Below are 23,983 nucleotides of genomic sequence, written 5' to 3'. Positions count from 1 at the left end.
CAAATTTCTCCAAAGGAAAAAAGTGACACACAATTTAATCTATGACTATTTTAAATTTTATTTTATTTATGTGTATGGGTATATGCCATATGTTTAGGATGGTTCACAGGGGCCAGAGAAGAATGAGCAGCAAGGTCTCTTACTTGCTGAGTCATCATATTTCCAGCCTCTGCTTGTGATGCTTACCTATAGGAAATTGACAGGTCTTGTCTGTCTTCACTCTATATTGTTGTAGGGAGAGGGGCTGCTTGTTGGTTCCCAGCTGCTCAGCGCCAAAATAATCACACAGAAACTATCTTACTTAAATCACTGCTTGGCCCATTAGCTCTAGCTTCTTATTGGATAACTCTTACATCTTAATTTAACCCATTTTCATTCATCTGTGCACCACCAACAAAGTTTCAGCACATTTGTCTCCGGCAGTGCTCCATGGCTTCTCCCTGACTCTGCCTCCTTTCTCCCAGCATTCAGTTTAGTTTTCCCGCCTATCTCTACTCTTTTGCCCTATCACAGGCCAAGACAGTTCTTTATTAACCAGTAGTATTCACAGCATACAGAAGGGAATCCCATAGCACTATATGGATTGTTCTGTATGAGGACTAACTTTAGGCAGCCTTCAACACAATGACTGCATGTGTGCACAAGGACACACTCCCACTCCCATTCTTTCAACATTTTTTTTATCACATCCTTCTTGGTGTACCACCAATAAGTCTGCTACTTAGCAAACACCTGATAAGATAATACGGAAACACTGTATTCCTATGAAACAGGGCACTGATATTAGCAACATCATAGGCTGTGTAAACAGAGACAGAGGATAAGAAAGTAATGCTAACCTGTCTTAGGCCATTCAACATCCAATTCATTACCTCTCTTACCCTATGAGTTACAAAGCCTAAGTTTTCAGAAGCTCTTGAAGTAGAAAATGCAAGACAAAGTAAAGATAAAAATCTCCTGAAGAAGAGAGAAGAGCATATGCAGAGGTCCAACAAAAACAGACACATTTGAAATTGTAAAGCAGTTCTTCACTGGGCCATTAAAGCATTGCACACGTTTTATAATCAAGACTTGTATACTCTCCCCAGCCAGTTGCTTCGGAACAGCCTAAAACCAGTTCTAGGAGGTAACACAAAAAGATCTCTGGGGCCCCAGGTTCAGTGAGAGATCTGTCAAACTAAAGCAGTAATAGAAATGAGGTGATAAGGTAGGGAGCTATAGAAAGAGAGGCCTCTGTCATTCTCTGGCTTCCATATACACATGCACATACATGAGAATACACACACAAACATATATGCACAAAATGATGCTAATGCATACAGCATTAAGGTAAGGACCATGGGTGGAGGAGTTATGATAAATTATCACAGGTCATTACTGCTGATTAAATAACATTGTTTTCTGTTTCTGGTTTCATTTGCACAATGCAATTGCTATAAGGGCTGTTTCTTGAATCTGCCTTACAGGGATTGAAATCCCAGCTCTGCCTTTGTTGCTCTAATCCTCTGATAGCTATTGGATTGGAATATGTCAACATAGGTGTCCCTGAGATAAGGCAAACAGGGCATAGAACATTGCTTGGACGACCGTGTAGCACCATGGTTTACAGAGGGTGTTACATACATACAATAGCTTCCATTTTCACTTCCTCATCCCGATTCCCCATGGGCTCCCTGTTCTCCACTTACAAACCTATTTTCAGGAGCACTTTTCACAATTTGAAAAATGAAGAAGGACAAAGGAATCCTCACAACCATAACCCCAACCTGACTACAACATGTTCTCCTGGAATATTCCTTACAGTACAACCTGACTACAACATGCTCTCCTGCAATATGCCTTACAGTACATTCCCAGTCTTCTTAAACATATAATAATTTTGCTTGTGTGGACTTCCCAGACCATAGCTAACATACATGGCACACAGAACTCTGTAACCATCATTCTTGATTGAGCATCATTATATTAGAATTGTCACATGCATTATTGCATTGGCATGACAGCTGTGATCCCTACAGCTACACCGCATCCATTAAACAGAAGCACCGCAGTTCTCTAAATCTTCTATATTGTGTTGTTAGAAGTTCTACATCAGAGCGGTAGCAGAAGACAGGCAACAAGGTCAAGTAGAGAGAGCCAAAGTGCATATTGAACTGAGTCTCCTAGGCCCTGTGGTTTCCTAGCAGATTTCCTCTTACCTCCCAGTCATCCGGAGTGGGGGATGGAAGGCTCTGATGGTGTTGGAGTGGAGTGGAGGAATGGCTAAGGTGGGACTCTCACGCTGTGTATAAGGTCCTCCTACAAACACCTTTGTGTCCCATGTGTGTTGTGTTTTGCTTTCAGTTTTCTCTGGGCCTCCGATTTGCTGTTCCTCGTCTTGAGAAAACAAATACGAGCATTAACTTCGATCTCCAAGTCAGAAGGTTAGACTTTTAAATGCTTACTTTGTTGACAGCACCCATGAATGAAGAGATGCGTGGTTAATATGCACCCTGTTGCCAAGTACCTGCACATTAAAAATTCTCCTAGAATAAGAATCTAGACTCTCACCACCCCGTTCTTCTTTATTGTTCTCAATTATTTCACCTTTTTTGTTGTTGTTGTTATTTTGCATTTTGAAAGAGATTAAGGCCAGGATGCAAAATAGTCAGATTGTGTCTTGAATAGCTCCCTGCTTCTGTTGATTCACCTCCATGTTTCCTCCTTCTGGACACAGGACTCTGTACTGACTGTTCCGGACTGTTCTGTACTACACTATAGACAGGAAAGTACTAAACCTAACCTCACTCTGCACTCAGCAGGCAGTTAGCTCATTCCTGGGGGCAATCTGGGAGAAGAAAATACATCTTCTAAGTGAAATCTTGTCATCTCCCAAATGTTCAGGAAGGACTCAGACTCTGGATGGTGTAAGTGGCATTCTGTGGCAGGTCAACATGACCTAATACTGTGTGGAGACCAGGTCCTTCACTAGTAACTAGTAGTCATGCATACAGCTGCCCACCTGTCCTATAGATCTGGCCATGGCCTTGCCCTTTCATTTTCTATTCTGTTAGCTCCTTTATGACTAGAAATATGTCATGAGCAGGAGGACTTCCAGAGAAATGAAGCATGAATACTGGGTTTTCTCAGATACATACTTCAGTGCATTGTAATGGAATCAATTAAATGGTTCTAGACTCATATTAAAAGAAAAGAAAATGGAATGAAATAGATATAATATGATATAACTAATATATAATGCAGTACAATAGTCTTGTACATGAATGATTCCTTGTTGAGAAATATAGATCTAACAAGATACCCTACCAAATGGATTTCTTTTGCAGTCAAGCATTTAAAAATCTTAAAAACATAAAACACTAATATAGATGGCTCATGGGCACTTCCAATTATTATTTATATTTTGCCTACCACGTGGAATCCTTGCTGAAACCATGCAAATGGCTGTAAAGTTGGTGTTTATTAGTTGGTTACCAAACACTATGTAATTTACCTTAATATCTTGTAAGACAGAGAGATATTAGAGTATGATAAATTTTATGATAATTATTCTGTATGGTGGAATACTTCCTTAATACCTACATCAACTAAAGGTTTGAGAAAAATCTTAGGATAAAAATTAACTGTTTAAATCTAAATGTGTTACCCACCCCCTCTCCCTGCCCCCATCCAAACCTTTGATGCAGCTTTCCAGGGAAAGGAAGCCTTCTAGCTGGCTCAGAGGCTTTTTTCTCACCTTAATTAGTTTATGGATTGTAATTAGCTTAATTAGCTTCTCACCTTCTTGAATTAAGTGTTTTTTTCTGGTGAATCTTGGGTCCCCAGATTTTTCATTTTTAAAATCTTGTGAGTGCATATTATTACCAAGTTTTAAATCTTAAAGTGTGGGCACTGATGTCACCTTAGACAAAAGCACTTGAGGTTTCTGTGTCTCCCCATCATTGTTGACGTCATTGATCCTTCATGGGTCTAAAGCCTTGCGCTATGGGTATGAGGCCTTTTGTCATGTGTGGAAAGATGCTCCTCTTATAAAAACTGAATCCATCGATGAAGGGTTAGATATGGCGGAATCAGAAATGACAACATGGTTAGCATGTATGTACCTTCTTCTAAAATCAAGTCATGATCATATTCCACTTCTGCTCAAGACAATTGTAATATTATTTTGAAAATTATAAAAATTCAGAAAAAACTGTTATGCATCAGGGATAAAATTTTCAATTTATTTGGGAAATAAAAGAATTTGAGGACACCTTCATAACAAATAGTAAAGTATTTGAAGGTGTTGATCTGTATGCTTTGCTGGCTAACTGCAAAGATGTAAGGATTCACAGAGGTGGCTTTGCATTCAAGTTAAATGTGTTCAAACAAAAACTAAATTAGGTCAAATGCTACACAGTCTGCACTCTTCCATGTATTGATTACCATGCTCCACAATGAATGCCCCTTTACACAAGTTAAAGTCAGAAAGTAGGCTGGTTTCATACACTAATTCACTTAAAATATTTCCTGTTACCAAATAATTGCATAAAATGATCTCTCCACCCTGAAGTGCAGGACACAGTTCCATATACACCTTCATGAGCATCCTGGAAGTTGCTTTCTCAGTCATGGTTAAGTGACGTATAATGTCTTCATTGGCATTCCAAAGGCCAGAGTATATAGAAGGAATATTGGAAAACAGAAGTCAATAGGAAATGGCATTGTATTAATAAGGAGAAAAACAATGTCTTTTTTATGTGACATAGGTTATAGTTACAGAAGGGAAATTCATCATTCCTTCTGTGGAACTAAGGGGATGGTATAAATAACCCAGGGTCTTATGATGATGGGTTGCTTGTTGGCATGTAGCTATGGTATTAGTGGGGGAAGTTTCCTTCCAGGAAAGATGTCAAGGAAGCGTATGAGTTATATAGCAAGTCAGATCCTTCCTTGCCGGGAACATTGCCAGCACTGCCACAGTGCAAAGTGACCCACACTGACATACTGTGTAAGAGCTATGCTCACTACACAATCGGGGACTGAGCTATGTCAGCCTCTGCTCTCACTGAATTTCAAAGGAGATGGTCAGGGAGGATAGCTCACCAGATGAAGATACTTATTGTTAAGCCTGATGACCAAGTTCAATTCCCCAGGACCTACTTGGTTTTAAAGGAGAGAACCGACTCCTCCAGTTCTTCCCCAACCTCCAGTCTCGTGCTGTGGCACACACATATACTCACATACACATATATAAGTGCATAGATAAATAAATGTGATTAAAAAATCAAAACATCCTCTGCAACTCATCTTAAATTCAAGTTCAAAGACAATTTCCAGTAGTTGAATTTTTGAATGCTTTCTTTTTAAAGGGATAAAGAAGCCTTTCCCCCAGATGTGGTAATAGCGAAATTAGTGGTTGGAGATGGAACTTTAATGGGGGGTTGGGGAGTTCCTGTAGACTCCATCACAAGCTTAGCAGGGGAAAGTTCCCTTCAGGGAACGAGCCTGGCATCTGCCAGTTGCATCTTTACCAGTGTTGGCAGTTTAAGTTGTCCCCTCAGTAAATAGAACCAACAAGGTCTTCTCAAAGGCGCTTTGGAAACAACCCTGTTTTCTCTAGTTGGAAGCAGGATTTTATCAATTCCTTTCCCAAGCCATGCCTGGGAGAGCATCAGAACACTCATGCAAATCTACCCTGTGGCCATCTTCACACAGAGAGCTTGCCCACTGAAGCCAAGCAGCACTCATGAGAACCACAGGGCAGGCTCTCCCTTCTTACCAACCTGGCTATAACCCCCACCCAAAGTGGTAGCTCCATCTCTGACTTCGATGAAGGCACAGAGGGGGCATGAAGTGTGAGTGGCAGCTACATCCAAGGACCAGCCCCTGCTTTAGCCTCTTGGGAGTTCTAGTTAATTTTCCTTTTAAGCCCTGACTGTTTAACATGTATTCTTTTTTGCAAAGTTCAGTTTCATAATTGATAATTAATCCTATTTGCTTGAGGGAAAAGCAGCAAACTTAAATTTTTCCGCCATATTCAAAGAGAAGTTATGAAACTCATACTGTCTCAAGACTCTTGAAGAATTTCACAAGCACCATGTCCTCTGAACCGCTTGCTTATGCAATGCCCAGTTTTCTCATGCCTCTCAATGCCGTAGCCGGCCTTCTAATCCCTCTTGTTCTTTGCCATGGACAGCTCATGAGGGTAAAATGACTGTAATCACTTATTTTATATAGTAGTATTAACTTATAAATATAATAAAACACTTATTTAAATATTAACATTAACTTAAGAAATAAAGCGTAAGGAAGATAAAAATTGCCGACAAAACAGCACATGGTGTGGTGACGCACTGTAGAGCCAAGCCCAAAAGTTTTCCCAGTTATGAGATGTTCTGAGTTATTTATGCCAGGTCTCCATTTATTAGCATGGAAAATCTAGAGTTGACTGAGCTGTCATTTCCTATCTGAGTGGCACTGAGCATGATGTGTAGGGAAGCAAAAGAATTTGTCTGAGGTAGAAGCAGGAAAACAAATGCCATTCAGTGTCCCTTCGGTTTATTCTAACTAAAAGGTACTTGCTTCTCCCATCGCCACTGTGCTTTCAAACGAGGCATCACCCCAGGGACTGCTGATTGCTTTCTATAGATCCCCAAAGCCCTTAGCGTCTCCCTGGACAAGTGGTTATGATTTTGTAGAATAAATGCTGTGGTTTTCCCAAGTGCTGAAATTGGAAATGTGGTTTGCTCTTGTGATGTACAGAAGGTTTCTCGTGACTGTGAGAAAGTATACTGAAATCATGTCTTCGCTGTTTCAGCTCCAACAAGGACAATCCAGACAGCAATTTTGTGAGTCTGCGAATCAACATCACCGCTGTCGCCCAAGTAGAAATAAGAGGGTAAGTGTGGTGCATCATTAAGTTTAATTTTTGTATGTAAAGACTTACAGTGAAGGACTAGACAAAACGACATCCATGTTCAGTTCAGTTACTGGTTTTCATCCTTCCTGCTCAGCATTCAACCATCAGCAAGCAAAATGAACCTTGTAAAACAATTACGTCTAATGATATCAAAGCAAGAGGTCACTTAATTGCACAGACCAAGACTTTAGTAACCAAACAAGGAATAGCACTAACGAGAAACTAATTGGATAGATAGATGTATGATTGTCCGGAGGAAAATCCTCACTTTCACTAGAATTGTTTAACATGGTGCTCGTTTAACCTCGCCCATCTCATTGTGAGTTTGGAAAACTGCTAGCATATATGTGAGCATCAATGACTCCGCGTTCTGTATCCTGGTCTGCCCATCCGTCCTATTCTTTGAGAAGGGGATGAGGAGGGAGAAGCTCAAGGGAAGTCTTTGAATGACTCCCAGCTAGGAAACCTTGCTTGGCGAAGAAGGAAATTGGGTTGTAGCAGCGGCTTTTATTGATTTTGTTACTGTAATTCTGCTTTCTTCAGATCAATAGCAGCTAAAAGCGTTAACTGGTATTTTAAACCACATTCTCCTTGGGCGCCAGGATCCTGCTTGCCTTCCTTTCCACAGGTCCTGGCTGGTGCTCACTCCTCCAGGATCTCTGCATGCCGAGCCATTTCACTATGCTGATTCCCTCCATGTATAAGTCAGGGGGTTGTGAACACTGCTAGAAAACACTGGAAGCTAAACTATAACCACAGTCAATCTGTCTCCGGATCTCACTCCCAGTAACAGCGACTGTATCCCTCCTATGAGATAGTCTTTTGAACCTTATTCTATGACCTTGTTAATACTCACTACTGTGGGTTGTTTTGTTGGTTTTTTTTTTTTGATTCACATAAATGCTTGTGAGATTTGCCCATCTTAGCACCTATGCTTGTAATTCATCAGCTTATTGATACAAGAGTGTTATTTGTAAAATTCCACCATCACACATTCATTCTGTGAACGTTTAGAGCTCCCACACCCCTAATTTTTAGAACTTTTCATGCACATCTTCTGGTACAATATGGAAGAAATATGCTAAGCAGTGGGATTTCAAGGCCAGCTAGAGTGTGCTACTCACTTTACTGACTGACATCAAATCACTTGTAAATGACTTTTACCAAATCTCACTCCCTGAAGAACTGGGTGAAAGTTCACTCTCAGGGTGGTCCAGCCTTAATCTCTGAGCCTGTTGGTTGAGTGAGACATAGCTGCTATTGCTATTCACATACAAGTTTTTGTTGGGATATTTGTTCTCCCAAATGGAGCTACTACTGAGTTATATGGTAAATACATGTTTATAAGAGCTTGCCCAATTGCCTTGCAGAAGGGCTGAAGGCTGAGCCATGCCTTTTGCGAATTCCCATTAGTAATGCAAGAGAGTCCCAAGTCTCCCATCCATGCCAGCATGTGAGAAAATACACTCATACACATACATACATAGACACACACACCCACGCGCACATACACACATGCACACGCATACACACATACATTCTAGTATAGTAAGTTTGCATTTTAGAGTCCACTTGCTTAAGGACTAATGGTACTGTATATTTCTTCCAGGGTTGTTTGCCACTAGTCTCTCCTTTTTCCGTGAAGTATCTGCTTCGATCTTTCATCCATTCATTCACTATGAAATTGTTTGTCTTGTTAATGATTTGTTAAGAACGACTTACATGTCCTGGGTAGGAAATCACTTGCCATGTATCTGGCCTTAAAATAATTTATCCCCATGTGATGTATTTGACTCTATATTTTCCTAACAACATTGTTTAAAGAATGAAAATCTATTAGCAGGTTTTGTCATGGTTTGTGCCGTTGGGTCCTCTCTGGGTAATAACTGTCCCTCTGGGCTCACAGCAAGCTTTGTCCTTTCCCTTCTCCAATGTTTAGCTTTCTGTTTAGGTTTACAATTCCCTTCCGGGCAACTTTTATGGCTGGTGTGAGGTAAGGCCCGAGGTGTGTTTCACTCCTGAGTATCTGTTTCTTCTTGGCCTGTTTGCTGGAGAGCCCACCATTTCACCCCTTTCATTACTGTGACACTTTGAAAACAAATCATTTGCTCAAATGTAAGGGTCTAGCCCTAGATATTTTGCTGTGCCATATAACAGTGATGGGAAGTTTTGAAATGGGGGACCATGTCCTCATGTTTTGCTGTGCCATATAACAGGGATGGGAAGTTTTGAAATGGGGGAAACATGTCCTCATGTTTTGGCAAGCATGTAAGTTGAAGTGACATTTTGTTGATTTCCTAGAATTTTTTTATTGCATATGTATGTTGCTTGTGAACAAAAATTGTTTTCCTTCTTACTTTTCAAACTGTATATGCATAAATTTAGCCAGCTATAAAGTTGCAGATCCCCCAAAAGAACCAGGTCCTAGTTTTGTTTTGTTTTGTTTTGTTTTGTTTTGTTTTGTTTTTATTGTCAAATTGTCACAATCTGTCACCTGGGGAAAGGAATCCTCTACTGAAGAAATGCCGCAATCAGATTAGCTTGTGACCATGTCTGTGAGTGGCTGATTGATGACTGATGTGGGAGGGCCCAGCCTCCCTAGACCTCTTGGATGTCAGTCCATCCCTAGGCAGGTGGTCTGGGCTGTGTAAGAAATCTGACTGAGCAGAACTCTGTGCGCTAGCCAGTAACAGCCCTCCTCCATGGTGAGCCCTGTGAGTCAGCCTGGAACAGCCGCCCTCCTCCTGGTTTCCACTTCAGTTTCTCCTTGTGTTCCTGTCCCTGACTTTCCTCAGTGATAGACTAATATCTGAAACTATAGGCTGAAATAGACCCCTTTCTTCCCAAAGTTGCTTTGGTCAGAACGTTCTATCACAGCAATGGAGAGCAAGTTAGCACAAGCACTGTCATGTCTAACACAAGCAGCTCACAGATCCCGTCCTAATCTATCAAGCTCACAGAAACAGGTTACAACTGGGGGAAAATCAGATTGAGCTCACCAAAGGAAGAAGGATATAAAGAAGGACCTGGACAAGTGACAAACTCTGGCTTCTCTTTGTCCTTGTCTGGAGGGTATGACCTACTACTTTCCCACACTGGTGTGTACGCAGAAAGTGCCGCCTGCCGTGCCCTAAGCCTCAGGGGCAAAGTTTCCTTAGTCCTTGTAAAGAGGCGTTATTGATGGATTGCCCACCCACCCAAGTGATCCATCTCCAAGCTGACCAAGATGATACGACCAAGTCTCCCGTATAAATTACACCGCTGAAGTTTCTGGATTAGACACTATCACAGCAACTCCTCTTGCTGGAATATCTAGTGTGTCCAAAGCCTCAGACCTTGTCACTTCTGGCAGCCATATTGTATCTTAGAAATTATCGTGCCGAAAATGAGGACCAAGGCCAGACCTCTTCTTGGACTTGTTGACTGTCCTTCTTTTGTTTTTCTTTTCTTACAGCAAAGACTAGGCTCACTTGTTCATGATGGGATAGACGCGGTGCGAGGAGACATCCTTGCTTTATTTTCGCTCTTACAGTGGTTCAGTCTTTCATGTTTAGCCGGATGCTAACATTATGGTTTCCATAGATGCTGTTTACCACGTTCTGGCTGTTCCCTTTCACGTTTTGTTCATTTTTGCTTGAGAACCGCTAGAATGAATACCTATTCAGTTCTGTCCAGTGCTTTGCCTGTGCCTATGAAGATGATTAAATGGTTCCGTCTCCTTCTCCACGGGTCCATGAAAATTGTGAGCTGCTTAATTTTTGTTTTGAAAGTTTAAACTAAGCTTGTTTCTGGAGAAGATACTCCAGACTTGAATTGGCTAGAATTATGCTAGTAACTTTTATGTTTATTATGCTCATGAGAAGTATTGATCTGTCATTTTCTTATAGTATCATTTTCTTTCTTGAGTGCCAAGGGATACCAGATTCATTGAATGTACTGGAAGCATTCCTACATCCAAGTGTTCCTAACTTCCGAGCATCTCTTTAGCCTCAGCACGAGCACACACCCCACCCTTCAGAAGGCTGAGTGTTCCTTCTGGAAGGTGTGCCTGAGTGTCATCCTCTCTCCCAGCCCCTTGTCTTCTCTTGCCTACCTCCAGCTGAGGTTTACAATCTGGGTTTCTTGGTTTTTGACTCCCATTGGGAATTCTCTGCTCCCCCAGGGCAGAAAGTACTGATTTCAGAAGGGCCTGAGTAGCTCTCTTTCCCCTCTCTTGACTCAGACTTAAACGCAGTCTCAGACTTCTTGATACTGTGCCTCTCAGGGCTAGACCTATCTTCTTCCATCACTGCCTTGTTCTGGGGAACAAGGAGAAGGGTGGCTATTCTTCCAGCACCTGGCCACACATCTCTTTCTGCTTCTGCTCCTTCTCGTCTATTTTGTGCTTTTCTGTATTGTTTTTCCCTATTGGTTTTGATATTACTCTCTCCTCCACCAACCCCCGTCTCTCTCCTCTCTCTCTCTCTCTCTCTCTCTCTCTCTCTCTCTCTCTCTCTCTCTCTCTCTGTGTGTGTGTGTGTGTGTCTGCCCCCAACTCCATCTCTCTCTTCTAATTCTATCTAGAAATTCTATCTTTGGAGTTTTTTTTTTACTTGTAAAAATATTAGCCCTATATATTTTTCTTTAAGGGTGACTTAATCGAGGGACAGTGAGATGGCACAGTCAATAAAGCATTTGCAGTGCAAGCAAGTATGTATGACAACCTAAGACCCAACCCCCAATCCCTACTCTAAGGAGCCAAGTATGGCATGCATCACTGCAATCTTAGCACTGCAGGAGAAGAAAGAGGAGGCTCAGTGGGGCATGCTGGCCAGTTAGTCCTTTCCAGTCACTAAGTTCCAGATTCAGTCAGAGACTCATATCAAAAACTGTTCTGGAGAGTGATAGACGAACACACTGCTAGTACCACCGGCATCCACATACATGGACATACATAGGCACACATACACGAGCATACACCACTCACTCACTCACTCACTCACACACAAGCACAAACACACATACATACTCATACCCACATGCACACACACATACACATAGATGCACATACAAGCTTGGAAAAAGAATGACTTTAGCAACATTCTAAACTGCTGCTATGGTGGGTTTCCTTAGAACTCAGATCTATTTTCTTACTTGCTCTATAATTTTTCCTATTCATCTGACTCAAGGGCAGTGATTTACTTGAAGTACAGTGATATGGAGTTAGGAGTTAGTATTGTTTTATTTTTGTTGAGTTTTAATTTCATTCCCTTCTCTCTTTCTCAAAGAAAGCCACTGTTTTAAAAGCTCAGAGAAGAAAATATAGCATTCATTTCTGCTGTCTCCTGTGGTTTCAGAATTGTCACTAATGTTCACGAACCCTTGCCTCCTCCTCTGTTATCTCAGAGTTTTGTCATTGTTTATTATTTGGGTTGGGTGTGTTGTTCACTGCACCTCGGACCTTGGGTATGCTAAGTAATGCCCAGCCACACAGCTACCTCCTCGAGCTTCCTTCTACTTTTTCTTTCAAGGCAGAAGTCACAAGTTTTCAAAGTGGGCCTTGAACTTACTCTGCAGCCTTGGAGCTTTAGGTCCTGCTGGCCCACTCTTGAGTAGCTACAATTACAGGCCTGTGGATATCTGGGATTGCAAATCTGTGCCACCCAATACTCTGCAGTTCATTTTAGTTTTACCACCCCAAAATGATAGAAACCAAGCTGGGTATAGTAGTGTATACTTTAATCACAGCACTTGAGAGGCAGAGGCAGATGTATCTCTGAGTTTGAGGCCAACCTGATCTATAGAGCAAGTTCCAGGAGCACCAGGGCTATACAGAAAAACTTTGTCTTACAAAACCAATAATAATAAAAACAATAATGATGATGATACCACATATATTAACTGCTTTGTAATTCTAAATTTAAATTTTTGTAAATAAATTAAAATTTTTTTCATATAATGGAGATTTTTTTTTTCATATAATGTATAAGTAATTCCAAGGCACTGGAAGGCTGTAACTCCCTTCATTCTCACACATTCGTCTTAGGGAATTAATGTTTCCTCATGTATTTCTGCCATCGGGTACAGTGAAAAAAGAAATTTCTATTCCTTATTGGCAATAATCCAAACAGCTAATTAAAACCGGGTTTCTCGGATAGATGCAGCTGTTTTAGCTGTTGCATTAATGTCCAACAATTGACCATAGTTTATTCTCTGACAGTGTAAATGTTCATTTTGGCCATATCGCATAACAAAACTCTGTCCTCTGATTATGCTTTTAAAACATTGGTTCCAATATTTAATTCTTCAAGGAACAAGTAGTTGCTATGTGGAAGATCTTTCGTGGTCAGCCTTCAGGAATCCTCATTTTCTTTCGGTCACTGGAGTTTATTCTGAGCTGCTTTATCGTGCTCTATGTTAAGCCCTTTTTTATTTGTTGTTGTTTTAATAGTTTAAAAATAAACTTAAGTAGAGGTTTTTTTTGGAGGGGGTAAAAGTACTTAGAACTGTTTCATTTGACTCATTACTACTTGGCATCAACCGGTCTTTGAGCCAGTTGGCAAACAATTCACATGACAAAGGGTTGATTTAACACCGATCTGCACTAAGTAAGCTTAGCCTTCAGTGGCATCACTATGTAGATTAGGTTCATGAAGATTTACCAGAATACACAGCCTTTTCAAACTAATCCAGTGGGGTAGGCTGTATCGAGAGAGGAAGCAGCAGCACCCACGAGAGGGTGCAGCATGTAATGCACTCTTTACCCAGCCTAAGGACCCAATTATTATCCCCAGGATCAAAACCAAAATTTTAGAAGTTCTGAATCATACAAGACATCTTCTGACCACCACAGGAATATCATGGCAAATACACACACATACACACACACAAAAAACCCCACACACGCATGCACACACCATGGCAAATACACACGTGCATGCACGCACACACACATATAATGGAAAATACACAAACACACATGCACACACACAGCCATGGCAAATACCCACATGCATGTGCATGTGCACACCATATCTAATACACACACATACATGCAATGGCAAATACACACACACACGAGCCATGAAAAATACACACACACACACACATACACACATGCTCACACACAAGAAAATGAATGAATTAATGAATACATAAATAATAGAAAAAATTAATAAAAGAAAAACCCATGAATAACCAAAGCCTATGTTGGATTCTATCCATAGCAGGTAGTCAACCTTATTCAAGACAATAAATGATGCTCTTTGCTATTTGGAATTAATAGAAATAGGAGACAGGTCCTACTATATTTTTAAAAGAATTTGCATCATATAACCAAATCCTCAGTTTTTAAGTTCCCAACAGCAAACAAAGTTCAACAATAGAAAAACTATTTTTATTTATCCCAGAAAAAATTATTCTCAGAAAATGAAAACTTAAGCTTACACAGAAATTTCTGTATAAATGTTTATAGAAATTTATTTGTAAGAGCCTCAAACTGTAAACAACCCAGATGGTTCCCAGTGAGTCAATGGTAAACAAACCATACCATAGAATATTATTCAACAGGAAAGAGGAATAAACACTTAATACATAGAAAAGCCTAGAAGAGAAAAAAATGCTGGGGTTAGTAGAGGTTGCAGTAATTACTGAATGTTTCCAAAACAGCATTTGAGACCCATGCAAGGATTTGTTCTGTTGAAATTAACTTTGGCTAAAAAATGAATATTCTTTCAAAGAGACCTTTTCTCAATAGAGTTCTAGAAAGTGGTATCTTTTAACATTCTACTTCAGGGGCTGGGAGTGGCTCAAGGAAAAGCCCTTGCTGTGTAAGAATGAGGATCTGAGCTTGGACCCTCAGAACCCATGGAAAAGGCTGTGTATGGCTGTGCAAACCCCACAACCCCAACACAGAACTGCAGAGGTTGAGGGACTCCTTGGTTTTGCTGCTGGGCCAGCCCAGCAAAGCCAAAACAGCGAGTGCAAAGTTCAGTGAGCTGTCCTGTCTCAAATATAAGGTGCAGAAGCAATTGATGCAGACATCTTAGCATCAAGTTCTGGCCTCCACCTACTCCAGAAGAGGGGAGTACTTATAAGCACATGTGTACCCACGCACACATACGGCACACACACAGGTATACATAGGATGCCACAGCTAAATTTCACTCATCAAGTTTGTCTAAGTATACACTGGAAATGCTAAGTTAATTTTGCACTTAGATAATGGCAATACTTAGTTCTGCCTCGCTTGTCCTACAAACGGTCTGTAAGACAACTCTAGGCTGTGATCACAGTTGATTCTACCTGGTCCTGAGTCTGGCTCTGCCCTCTTCAGGAACAGGAACCAAAAGACTCTACAAAGAAGGAATATATACAGAGTGTCCACTGGTCTATGCAGACATTTTTAACCAGAAACTGTATATCTTTTTATCTAGATATTGAATACATCTCACAGGAGCCTAGATATATTTACACACACACACACACACACACACACACACACACACACATACACACAACACATCCTCTTTCTTACTCTGGGTTAAAGCAGGGATTATATCTAAACTCTATGCCAGGAGACACATATACTTACAAAGAGTGAATAGCAGGCTTCATAAATGTCCATATATGTGTTGAACTGTTCATGTCCACTCAATAATGCGCTCTGCCCTGCTCCCTAGTGTAAGATGTACAAGACTGTAAAATGTGGCTGGACTATAGGCCAGGGCATAAGAACGCACAGTGCTTCTGTGTCTCCACTATTCCCACGGTCATTTTGGCACGCCTTACTAACAGTGTCTAGCCGTGGGTCAGATATAATCTCAGGTAACTGGAGAGCAGTTTGCTTCCTCTGGAACTAGTGCAACTATATAGTAATATGCAAGGAAGACATCCTTAGCAGGCGCTTATCAGTAATCAACCTAACATTGCACATTCCAGAGTGTCCCACCCTCCGCAGATTGTTCTGCCCATCCACAACTGGGAACCGGAAAAGGAGCCCCACAAGGAGGAGGAAGTCGGTCCTTTGGTGGAACATATTTATGAGGTATCTATTTCTTTTTTAATTATTATTTTATCAAGTTTATGCATTGGGGCTTGTGCCTACGTGTGTGTGTGTGTGTGTGTGTGTGTGTGTGATGTGTGTGTGTGTACATATATGCACGGCATGTGTGCCTGTGGAGGCTAGAAGGTGGCATCTGATCCTCTGGAACTGGAATCATAGGTTGTTGTAAACTACCTCATGTGGGCACTAGAAACTGAACTCAGGTCCACTTGGAAGAGTAGCCAGTGCTCTTAACTCCTGAGCCATCTCTTCAATCCAAGAAAGTTATTTCCTATATTAATTTTTTGATGTTTTATTCATGTACTCCTTACTAATAAGAAATTCATAGAACCTCAGGTCCCAGTTCAAGGTCCAAACTTTATAACTTGTGTAGTTATGGCTATGGTGCCCTGTTGAATAACTACCCATAGACTGGTATAGCTATATTGCCTGTCAATGAGTGCCCTGCTGAATAACTACCCATGCACTAGTATGGCTATAGTGATGGCTACCCAGCTGAGTACCCAGAGACATGGACACTCAGTCCTCAGTGGTCAGATCTATTACCGGGCAAGAAACATTTTATCTTATTAAGTGATCTTTTAAAAATATTTTTATTTGTTCTCCACTTAATATTTGGAGAACCTATGCATCAAAAAAAAGCCTATTTTCTTTGATTGTATTTCTTTCATGCTTTCAGATGTCCTTAAGCTTACCTATATATAAACTAAATGTCATTAACTATAAAGTGCTATTAGAATACTCCATTAATTAGTCATTATTGGACCAAAATATAGATATAATTTATGAGGCAAGAACATGATAAAATGATTTTTACTTTTTTATTTGTATAACTGAAGTTGAAAGTGAATGATTTATTCTGAGACCCAAATACTCCATGGGTTAGTCAACTATCTTCAGAGGAAACAGCATCCTGCAAAAAGAGCCCGATGTTCTTTTCCCACACAAAGTCTTAAACTGTTAATAGTGAGATCACTTGTTGACATGTTACCTAAAACATTTAAATTTAATATAAACAATAAACGTATGACAGAGGCTTAATTTAGCAGTTATTTAGGTTTTTCTTTGAAGTTAATGCTATCAGCCAGGCAGTAATTCGTTTTCAGGGAACCCAGCATGGAATTTCAGAAAAATACAATTCCAATCGACTCTCTAATTGAGATCCTTTCTCCATTCATCCTCTGTTCCTCCATGCCTCTGAACCAATTGTTCTGAACATAACTCTCTTTTTTAAAAATTGAAAGCAGGTTTTAATACAATATGTTTTGATTATGGTTTCCCTCCCTCCAACTCCTCCTAGCTCCACACACACTCAGATCCATACCCTTTCTTGCTCTTTCTCATTAGGATGCAAACAGGCATTTAAAAATAATAATACAACAAAACAATCAGAACAAATAAGATCCAAAGAAAAAACTCCAGAAGCATATATAGGCAGAGACACACATGTGCATCTGCACATAGAAAGCCCATAAAACACAAAACCAGAACATACACACACACACACACACACACAAAGGATCTGTAAAGGGAAAAAGCCCTGACAAAGCGTTATGAGACGAAGAACTTCAAAATGCCATTGCATTCATTATGTGTTTCCCATCTACTGTTGAGTACATACCCAGTGAGACTCCACTGGAAAAAACTCATTTCTCATTTGCAAGTGATTATCAATTGGAGTATCTAGCTTCAGGGTTAGGGATGGGAGCGTGTGTCTACTTCCTCTCTCAGTGCTGGGATCCTACCTGGCAAAGATCCATGTAGGAACTATTTGCTGCCAGTCTCTGTGAGTTCATATGTGGATCAATCCTGCTGTGTTTGGAAGCCCTTGTTTTCTTGGTCCTCCTCCATTTCCGGCTCTTGTCATCTTTTTACCTCTTCTTCTGCAGTATCTCCTAGTCTTGGGAGGGAGTGTGATGGAGAGAAACATCCCATTTAGGATTGAGTGTTCCCAGGTCTCTCACTCTCTGCATACTGTGCAGATGTGGGTTTCTGCATTTGTTCCCATCTGTTGCAGGAGGAAGCTCCTCTGATGATGGATGAGCAAGGCATTGATCTATGGGTACAGTATAATGCCAGTGGGAGTCATTTTATTTCCGAAGATAGCTTTCATCTCGTGACAAGAGTGTCTTAGGTACCTTTTCCTAGCTGTGATAAAATACACTGAGAACAGTGACTTAAGGGAAGAAGATTTATTTTAGCTTACAGTCCGAGAGGAATGCAATTCGTCATGGCAGCAAAGACATGGTAGCGAGCAGGGAGGACATAGTGGCAGGCACAGGAGGCTGGCTAGTCTCACTGCATCTGCACTCAGGAGTCAGAGAGAAATGCAAGCTCTGGCCACCTCCTCCATTTATACAGACCAGGGGGGAAGTCCCACCTACTCAGTGAATAAGAACCCTTCCCACAACAATGCAAAATCAAGATAATCCCTGTATCTCAGGTGATTCTAGCTTCTGTCAAGTGACAGTTGACATTAACCATTACAGAGGGCTATGAAGACCCTCTCCCTCCTGGTTTAACCATGAAGACTTTCCCAAACTTGAGCTCTTCCTCCTTGGGGAGAACAGTATTGGCATAAACTTCCTTCATCTACACCTTCAGAAGCCCTCGCCTGAACTTAGATTCTTCTGATAACAAAAAGGCAGCCTGTCTGTAGGGCCCAAAGAAATGGGTCCTCTCTACCTTGACTGAAGAGCAGAGAATTTAAGCCTATTCTGGCTCTTTCAAGGTTATTGACAAGAGGTCTGATTTAAGGTGTGACTACAAAAAATATCTTAATCTAGGGTGTGCTTACTTGGTGTTTTGGATATTGAGTTGGTCCACAGAAATGAATCCCTTCCACCCTGACCAAAGGGCAGAGAATTCAAGCCTGTTATTGCTCCTTCAAGGACGTGACAGGTGGTTTGACCCAAGGAGTGGCTGCCTACCAGTTGCTTGGTCTAAGGTGTAGTCACTGCGTGTCCTGCCTTAACAACAAAATGCTTAACTCAGAATATAGTGACTTGATGTTTCACATATTGAAGCAAGTAATTGTTCTGTTTGTTCTTTGAATCATGTTAAAGTAGTCATTTTGTCTTTCCCCCTTTTGGATTGGGGTATATAAGCATATGGAAAATAAATGAAGGCAAATTCAGTATTCACTGGATTGCCCTCCAGGTTCTATTCTATGTCTTTGTTCCTTTTCTTTCGTATCTCTGTTCTTCCTATCTAATATTTCTACCCCACACCCCCCTACCCTGGACCGTGCAAACCCTGTCGAGGCTGGACCCCGACACCTTTACCAACATCACTTGGGTCAAGAACTTCACTGGGACAATAGCAAGCTGTTGAATCATTATGAAACTGTGGGAGTCAATTTCCTCTTAAGAATGGTAAACTTCAAAGCTTGGAAAAAATGCTCAGATTCAATCATTTATGTGCAGTTCTGCTTCTGGGATTAGCATAAACATCATGAAAGTTTAAAGCAGGCACCAGGATGCCCCATCCCTCCTCCTAGTCACTAAGCATTTCTTACACACTAATCTCAGGTCTCATAACATGCTATGTCAGTGGATGCCATGCTCCTTTAATGATGTGAATTACACAGGCCATCAAATAAAAACTGAAACTACACTGCTTCATAGATTCTGATGGTAATTGTCAGAACGCGGGGGGGGGACACAAAGATCTCTACTCATTTTAAAGAGAATTTGTAAACTCATAATTCCTTCCAATGTGCTAAGTGTTTGCAGGGGATGGCATCTGTGTCTTCTGAGCAGAAGTCACGTGTTTAAAATGTTCGTCTTTATGAGATGTGGCCTTCCTTTCTCTGGGAATGGCTAATGACAGCAACATCAGCTTTGAAACACTCACTGGCAGAGAATTGTAAGGCGCACAGACAGGCCTTGGTGCTTGATGGATGGCCCTTTTCCCAGAGGGTGAAAGAGAGTGCATCCCATATGGTTGCAATTGACAAGCCAGTAGTCAGGCGGGAGGAGGCCAATTCCAAATGTAAAGAAAGGATGACTACATTTTGGAAGCCTATAATTAAAATTGCATTTCTAGTGCTACCGTTAAATTTACATAAATTCAAGGTAAGCATCGCAGTGATTGCACACACACAGAGTACAGATGGGGCCTCTTTAATCTGAAAAACATCGGAATGTACTACAAAGTCCAATTGTTTTGCTACCAGCTCCAAGAAGAAAATACCATACCTGGCCTCATGGGACAGACCGTAGCCAAAACACAAGCACATTAAAAAGACAATGGGCTGGGCAGTTGGCTCCGTGGGTAAGACCCTTGCCATGTGGGTGTGGCAGCCTGCTTGTCATCCAAGGGTTTAGGAAGCAAAGACAGGAGATCCCTGGAGCAAGCTGAATAGCTATGTCCAGCTCTGTAGCAGTGAGCTCTGAATCCAAGTAAGAGACACTATCTGAATACATAGGTGTGAAGCAGTTCAGGAAGACAGCTGATGCCAACCTCAGGCCTCCACAGGCACATGTGTGCACAGGCAGCTGTGCACGCCCAAATACACTTAAATAAGTAAAAAAGATCTAAAAGGTTGTCTTCAAGCTACGCATAATAAGGTGTGTCTGAAATATCACAGAATTTTGTGATTGCAATTGGGTCCCATCCCTGAGTATTCTGAAGCTTAAAATACTTCTGGTCCCAAGCCTTTCTGATAAGAATTGCTCCATGCTCTTCCCTGAATTTCTACGTACTGTGATTTCAGAGCTCCCCCTGCCTGGGGGGCACTCTGTTCTACCGCCATAGTCAACACCAATGACAATGCACTTTTCCAAACAGACCCGTGAGAGACAGAATTGGACCACATCTCCTAATGTGTCACCTTCTTGCAGCTGCACAATATCGGACCCAGCACCATCAGTGACACCATTCTGGAAGTGGGCTGGCCATTCTCGGCACGAGATGAGTTTCTCCTCTATATTTTTCATCTTCAAACTCTGGGGCCTCTGCGATGTCAAACAAATCCTGAACTCAACCCACAGGATATAAAGGTAGGAGCGTGGTCTAAGCAGTGGCTCAACTTAGCTTGCTTCTGTGACCGCTGAGCATAACCTAGTGTAAAGTCTCAACCTGAGCAAACATTTATTGCTCCTAGCAACCTGTCAACTATTGAACCTTTTTCAGTGATCACCTTTTATAGACCGTTTCATCAATAGCACAACCAAACCGAAATTGTAATTAGGTATGTCACATTTGGGAGAGTTAGTATAAAATACTATTTCTAAAAGTCTTTTCTGGGATGTTGCCCAAAGACATGAGGATCTTTGCCAAGATGGGTTCTCGCAGCTGTTGTCAACAGCAAGTGGTAAAATGTGAGAATTTGCCAAAAGCTGTCTCCATGCACTGAGAACCCCTAGACTGGAATGTTCAGGGCTCCCATGGTAGTGAAAGCTTATAGAGAAGCCCAAAGCAGTGCGGTGCAGACTTGAAAACCTTCTGGGGGTCTAGGAAAAAGTATGGCCAGTGCAGGAATAGTGTCTACTGCACTTACAGGGCCAAGGAAGGACCTTGGCCTATTGGAATGCAGAGTTAGGGCAGGGCCTGAGAAGTCTATTAGAAGCAGAAGCAGAAAGTGTTCTTAGAGGTGTGTTAGAAGGCAGGGTCAAAGTAAAACCTGGGGTCTAGAAAAAGCTGATAGGGCCTGACCCGAGGGTCTGTAAGGAGGCTGGGTCAGAGCAGGGCCCAGAGCTTTATTCAAAAGCCGGTTCTGGAAGGAGCCTGGGAGTCCATCGAGAATAGGTTCTGGGCTGGGCCTGAGATTCTTCCTCTCTGTCTGTTTCTGCCCCCTGTCCAGGCAGCTGCTCTGTTGGCCACTCATTCATTACCAAAGTGCCCCACTGTCCTAAAGGCAAACCCATCTAGACTAAGGTCCAAATCTGGCTCAGGTTCCTTCTGGGAAGTAAAGGAATGAAATAACCCAAGCCCTTGAAAATGTCACATTTGCAATAAAACAAAAACAAAACTTTTGAGAATCGGATGTTGTCCTCAGAAGACAGCCTCTCTTGAGAACCTTCTCCTAGTAGCTACAAGGGCCCAGTGTCTCTGATGCAGGGACAGACTTCCTGAACCACAGTCTTAACCATCCACAGGGCCCAGCCACAGGCCGGGGGTCACCGACACTCTGAATGGCTTCCTTTTTCACCCCCACATGTTCTGTATGTAGGGGCAAGAGGAAAACAGGAGGTTCTGCAGTAAAGGACCCACTGGCTGGTGAGCCACCCTCTTTATGGAGCAGTGGTAAATAAAGCCATTGTGGGACATGAAATTAGTTCAAATACTTCCTGGAATTCTTGTCTCGTTTCCTCTTTCTTTTCCCTTTATTGCGATAATCTCTGTCCTCAGGGACACCAGTTTTATAAAAAATACCATCTTCAAATGTGAGTGTATACTATTTAGGTGACTCAGATCTCCTCACAGTGCGCCCCGTATTTAATATATCTCACACACGGTCTTGAATCACATGCTCCAGCAGAAGGCTCCTAACTCTCAGAGTGCAATGTTTGGCTTACGTCTGACAGTGTTTATATATGTTTGTATATATTATGTAACTTGTTTAATGTGCACTATGCTGACTGTAAGGTTTCTTCTTCGTCTGTGGCAATTTAACAATCACTCTCAGCGACAGGGACAGCACTAGCAGATAACTTGCATTAAATGTTGACAGATTCGTGCAAACTGAGTGGCGGTGTATACTAAGCACCTGGCATTCTCTGCTCCCTACTTATTCCTTAGCGTGCTAATAGCTTTACATTAAAAAGCTGCCCAAGGCTAGGAAATTCTTTTAATGCAACTTAACTATGCTTCTTAAAAAACAAAAAGAAGCTTTCAATCTGTGAAAACTAAATATAAGATTTTATGACAATATGAAGTAACAGCCCCCAAACATAGCTTAATTAGAGGAATGTACAAATTCCTAAGGTGTAGAAATGTTGTTCTTAACATAAAGATTTGCTTTATGTGTATGAGTATTTTGTCTGCATATACATATGTGTATCACATGCATGCTGGGTGCTTGGGGGGGTCGGAAGAGGACATTGGGTCCATTGGAATCGGAGCTGGGGATGATTGGGAGCTGCCAGATGGATGTTGGGGACAGAACCCAACTGGTTTTGGAAGAGCAACCAGGGTTCTTAACCCCTGAGCCATTTTCCCAGCCTCCTTAATATACTTTAACAACATTTAATATGTTCCCAGAGAAATTTCAAAAAAAACCCTCTTATTAGTAAGTAGACATTAAAATGATAATCTTTAGTTGTAGGCCAGTAGCACTCATAATTTAGAGTACCTGAATACTGGTTTTCTCTAAGATACTAAACAAATTAGTGGCACTGCTATTAACTTAAATAAATTTAAACTTATTAAATTCAGCAGGTATTCCTTCCCTGACAGCACAGATAAACAACTTGTCCTGGATTAAGTATGAGTAGAAATTACTGAAAAACAAATGACATTTTTTTTCAACATACAGGATTAAAAATCTTAAAATAGTTATAGCAAGGCTAATTGATAACTTTTCTATATTGTTTTTGTGTATGTTTGTGTAAAGTGTGTGTGTATGTGTGTGTGTGTGTGTGTTTGTGTGTGTGTGTGTGTGTGTGAGAGAGAGAGAGAGAGAGAGAGAGAGAGAGAGAGAGCACTGTGGTGTCTTCCTTTAATATCCCGGGTGTTCACTAAACCTGGAGCTGACCTGTCTCTGCCTCCCCAGTGCTGGTATTACATACAGCACCAAGCCAAGGGGCACATGTCTGTAATACCACAAGGTCTATTTTATGTTGGCCAGCTATTCCTGAGCATGTGGCCTGCTCTGGAGTGTGGGTGATATGCCCAGTGTTCATTAGAGAAAATCAGTTTTCTCTAGTGGACTGATTCTCCTAGCAGCAGGTATCGAATGCAAACTGTTCCTTGGTTAGGGTTGAAACTTTGTGTCCATTTTCCTTTCTCATACTGGTTTTTTTCTGGCTTGAGTTTGGGCAGGTGGTGTACACACTGTCACAGGCTGTGAGTTCTCATCAGCCCTACTGTGTGTA

At 41.4% G+C, this 23,983-nt stretch overlaps 1 protein-coding gene across 1 annotated transcript in view; it reads left to right on the top strand.

Annotated features, from left to right (window-relative positions):
- Itga8 (integrin subunit alpha 8) overlaps positions 1 to 23,983 on the top strand; it is a 175,320-nt gene that overhangs the window by 111,158 nt on the left and 40,179 nt on the right. The window contains exons 22-25 of the mRNA XM_005354625.3: positions 2,344 to 2,423; positions 6,800 to 6,880; positions 15,821 to 15,926; positions 20,789 to 20,947. Of these exons, the coding sequence (XP_005354682.1) occupies positions 2,344 to 2,423; positions 6,800 to 6,880; positions 15,821 to 15,926; positions 20,789 to 20,947 (426 nt within the window). The remainder of the gene's footprint in view (positions 1 to 2,343; positions 2,424 to 6,799; positions 6,881 to 15,820; positions 15,927 to 20,788; positions 20,948 to 23,983) is intronic.

Source organism: Microtus ochrogaster, chromosome 16 (genome assembly GCF_000317375.1).
Source record: "Microtus ochrogaster isolate Prairie Vole_2 chromosome 16, MicOch1.0, whole genome shotgun sequence".
Lineage (NCBI taxonomy): Eukaryota > Metazoa > Chordata > Mammalia > Rodentia > Cricetidae > Microtus > Microtus ochrogaster.
This window is presented reverse-complemented; position numbering and strand designations above follow the sequence as displayed.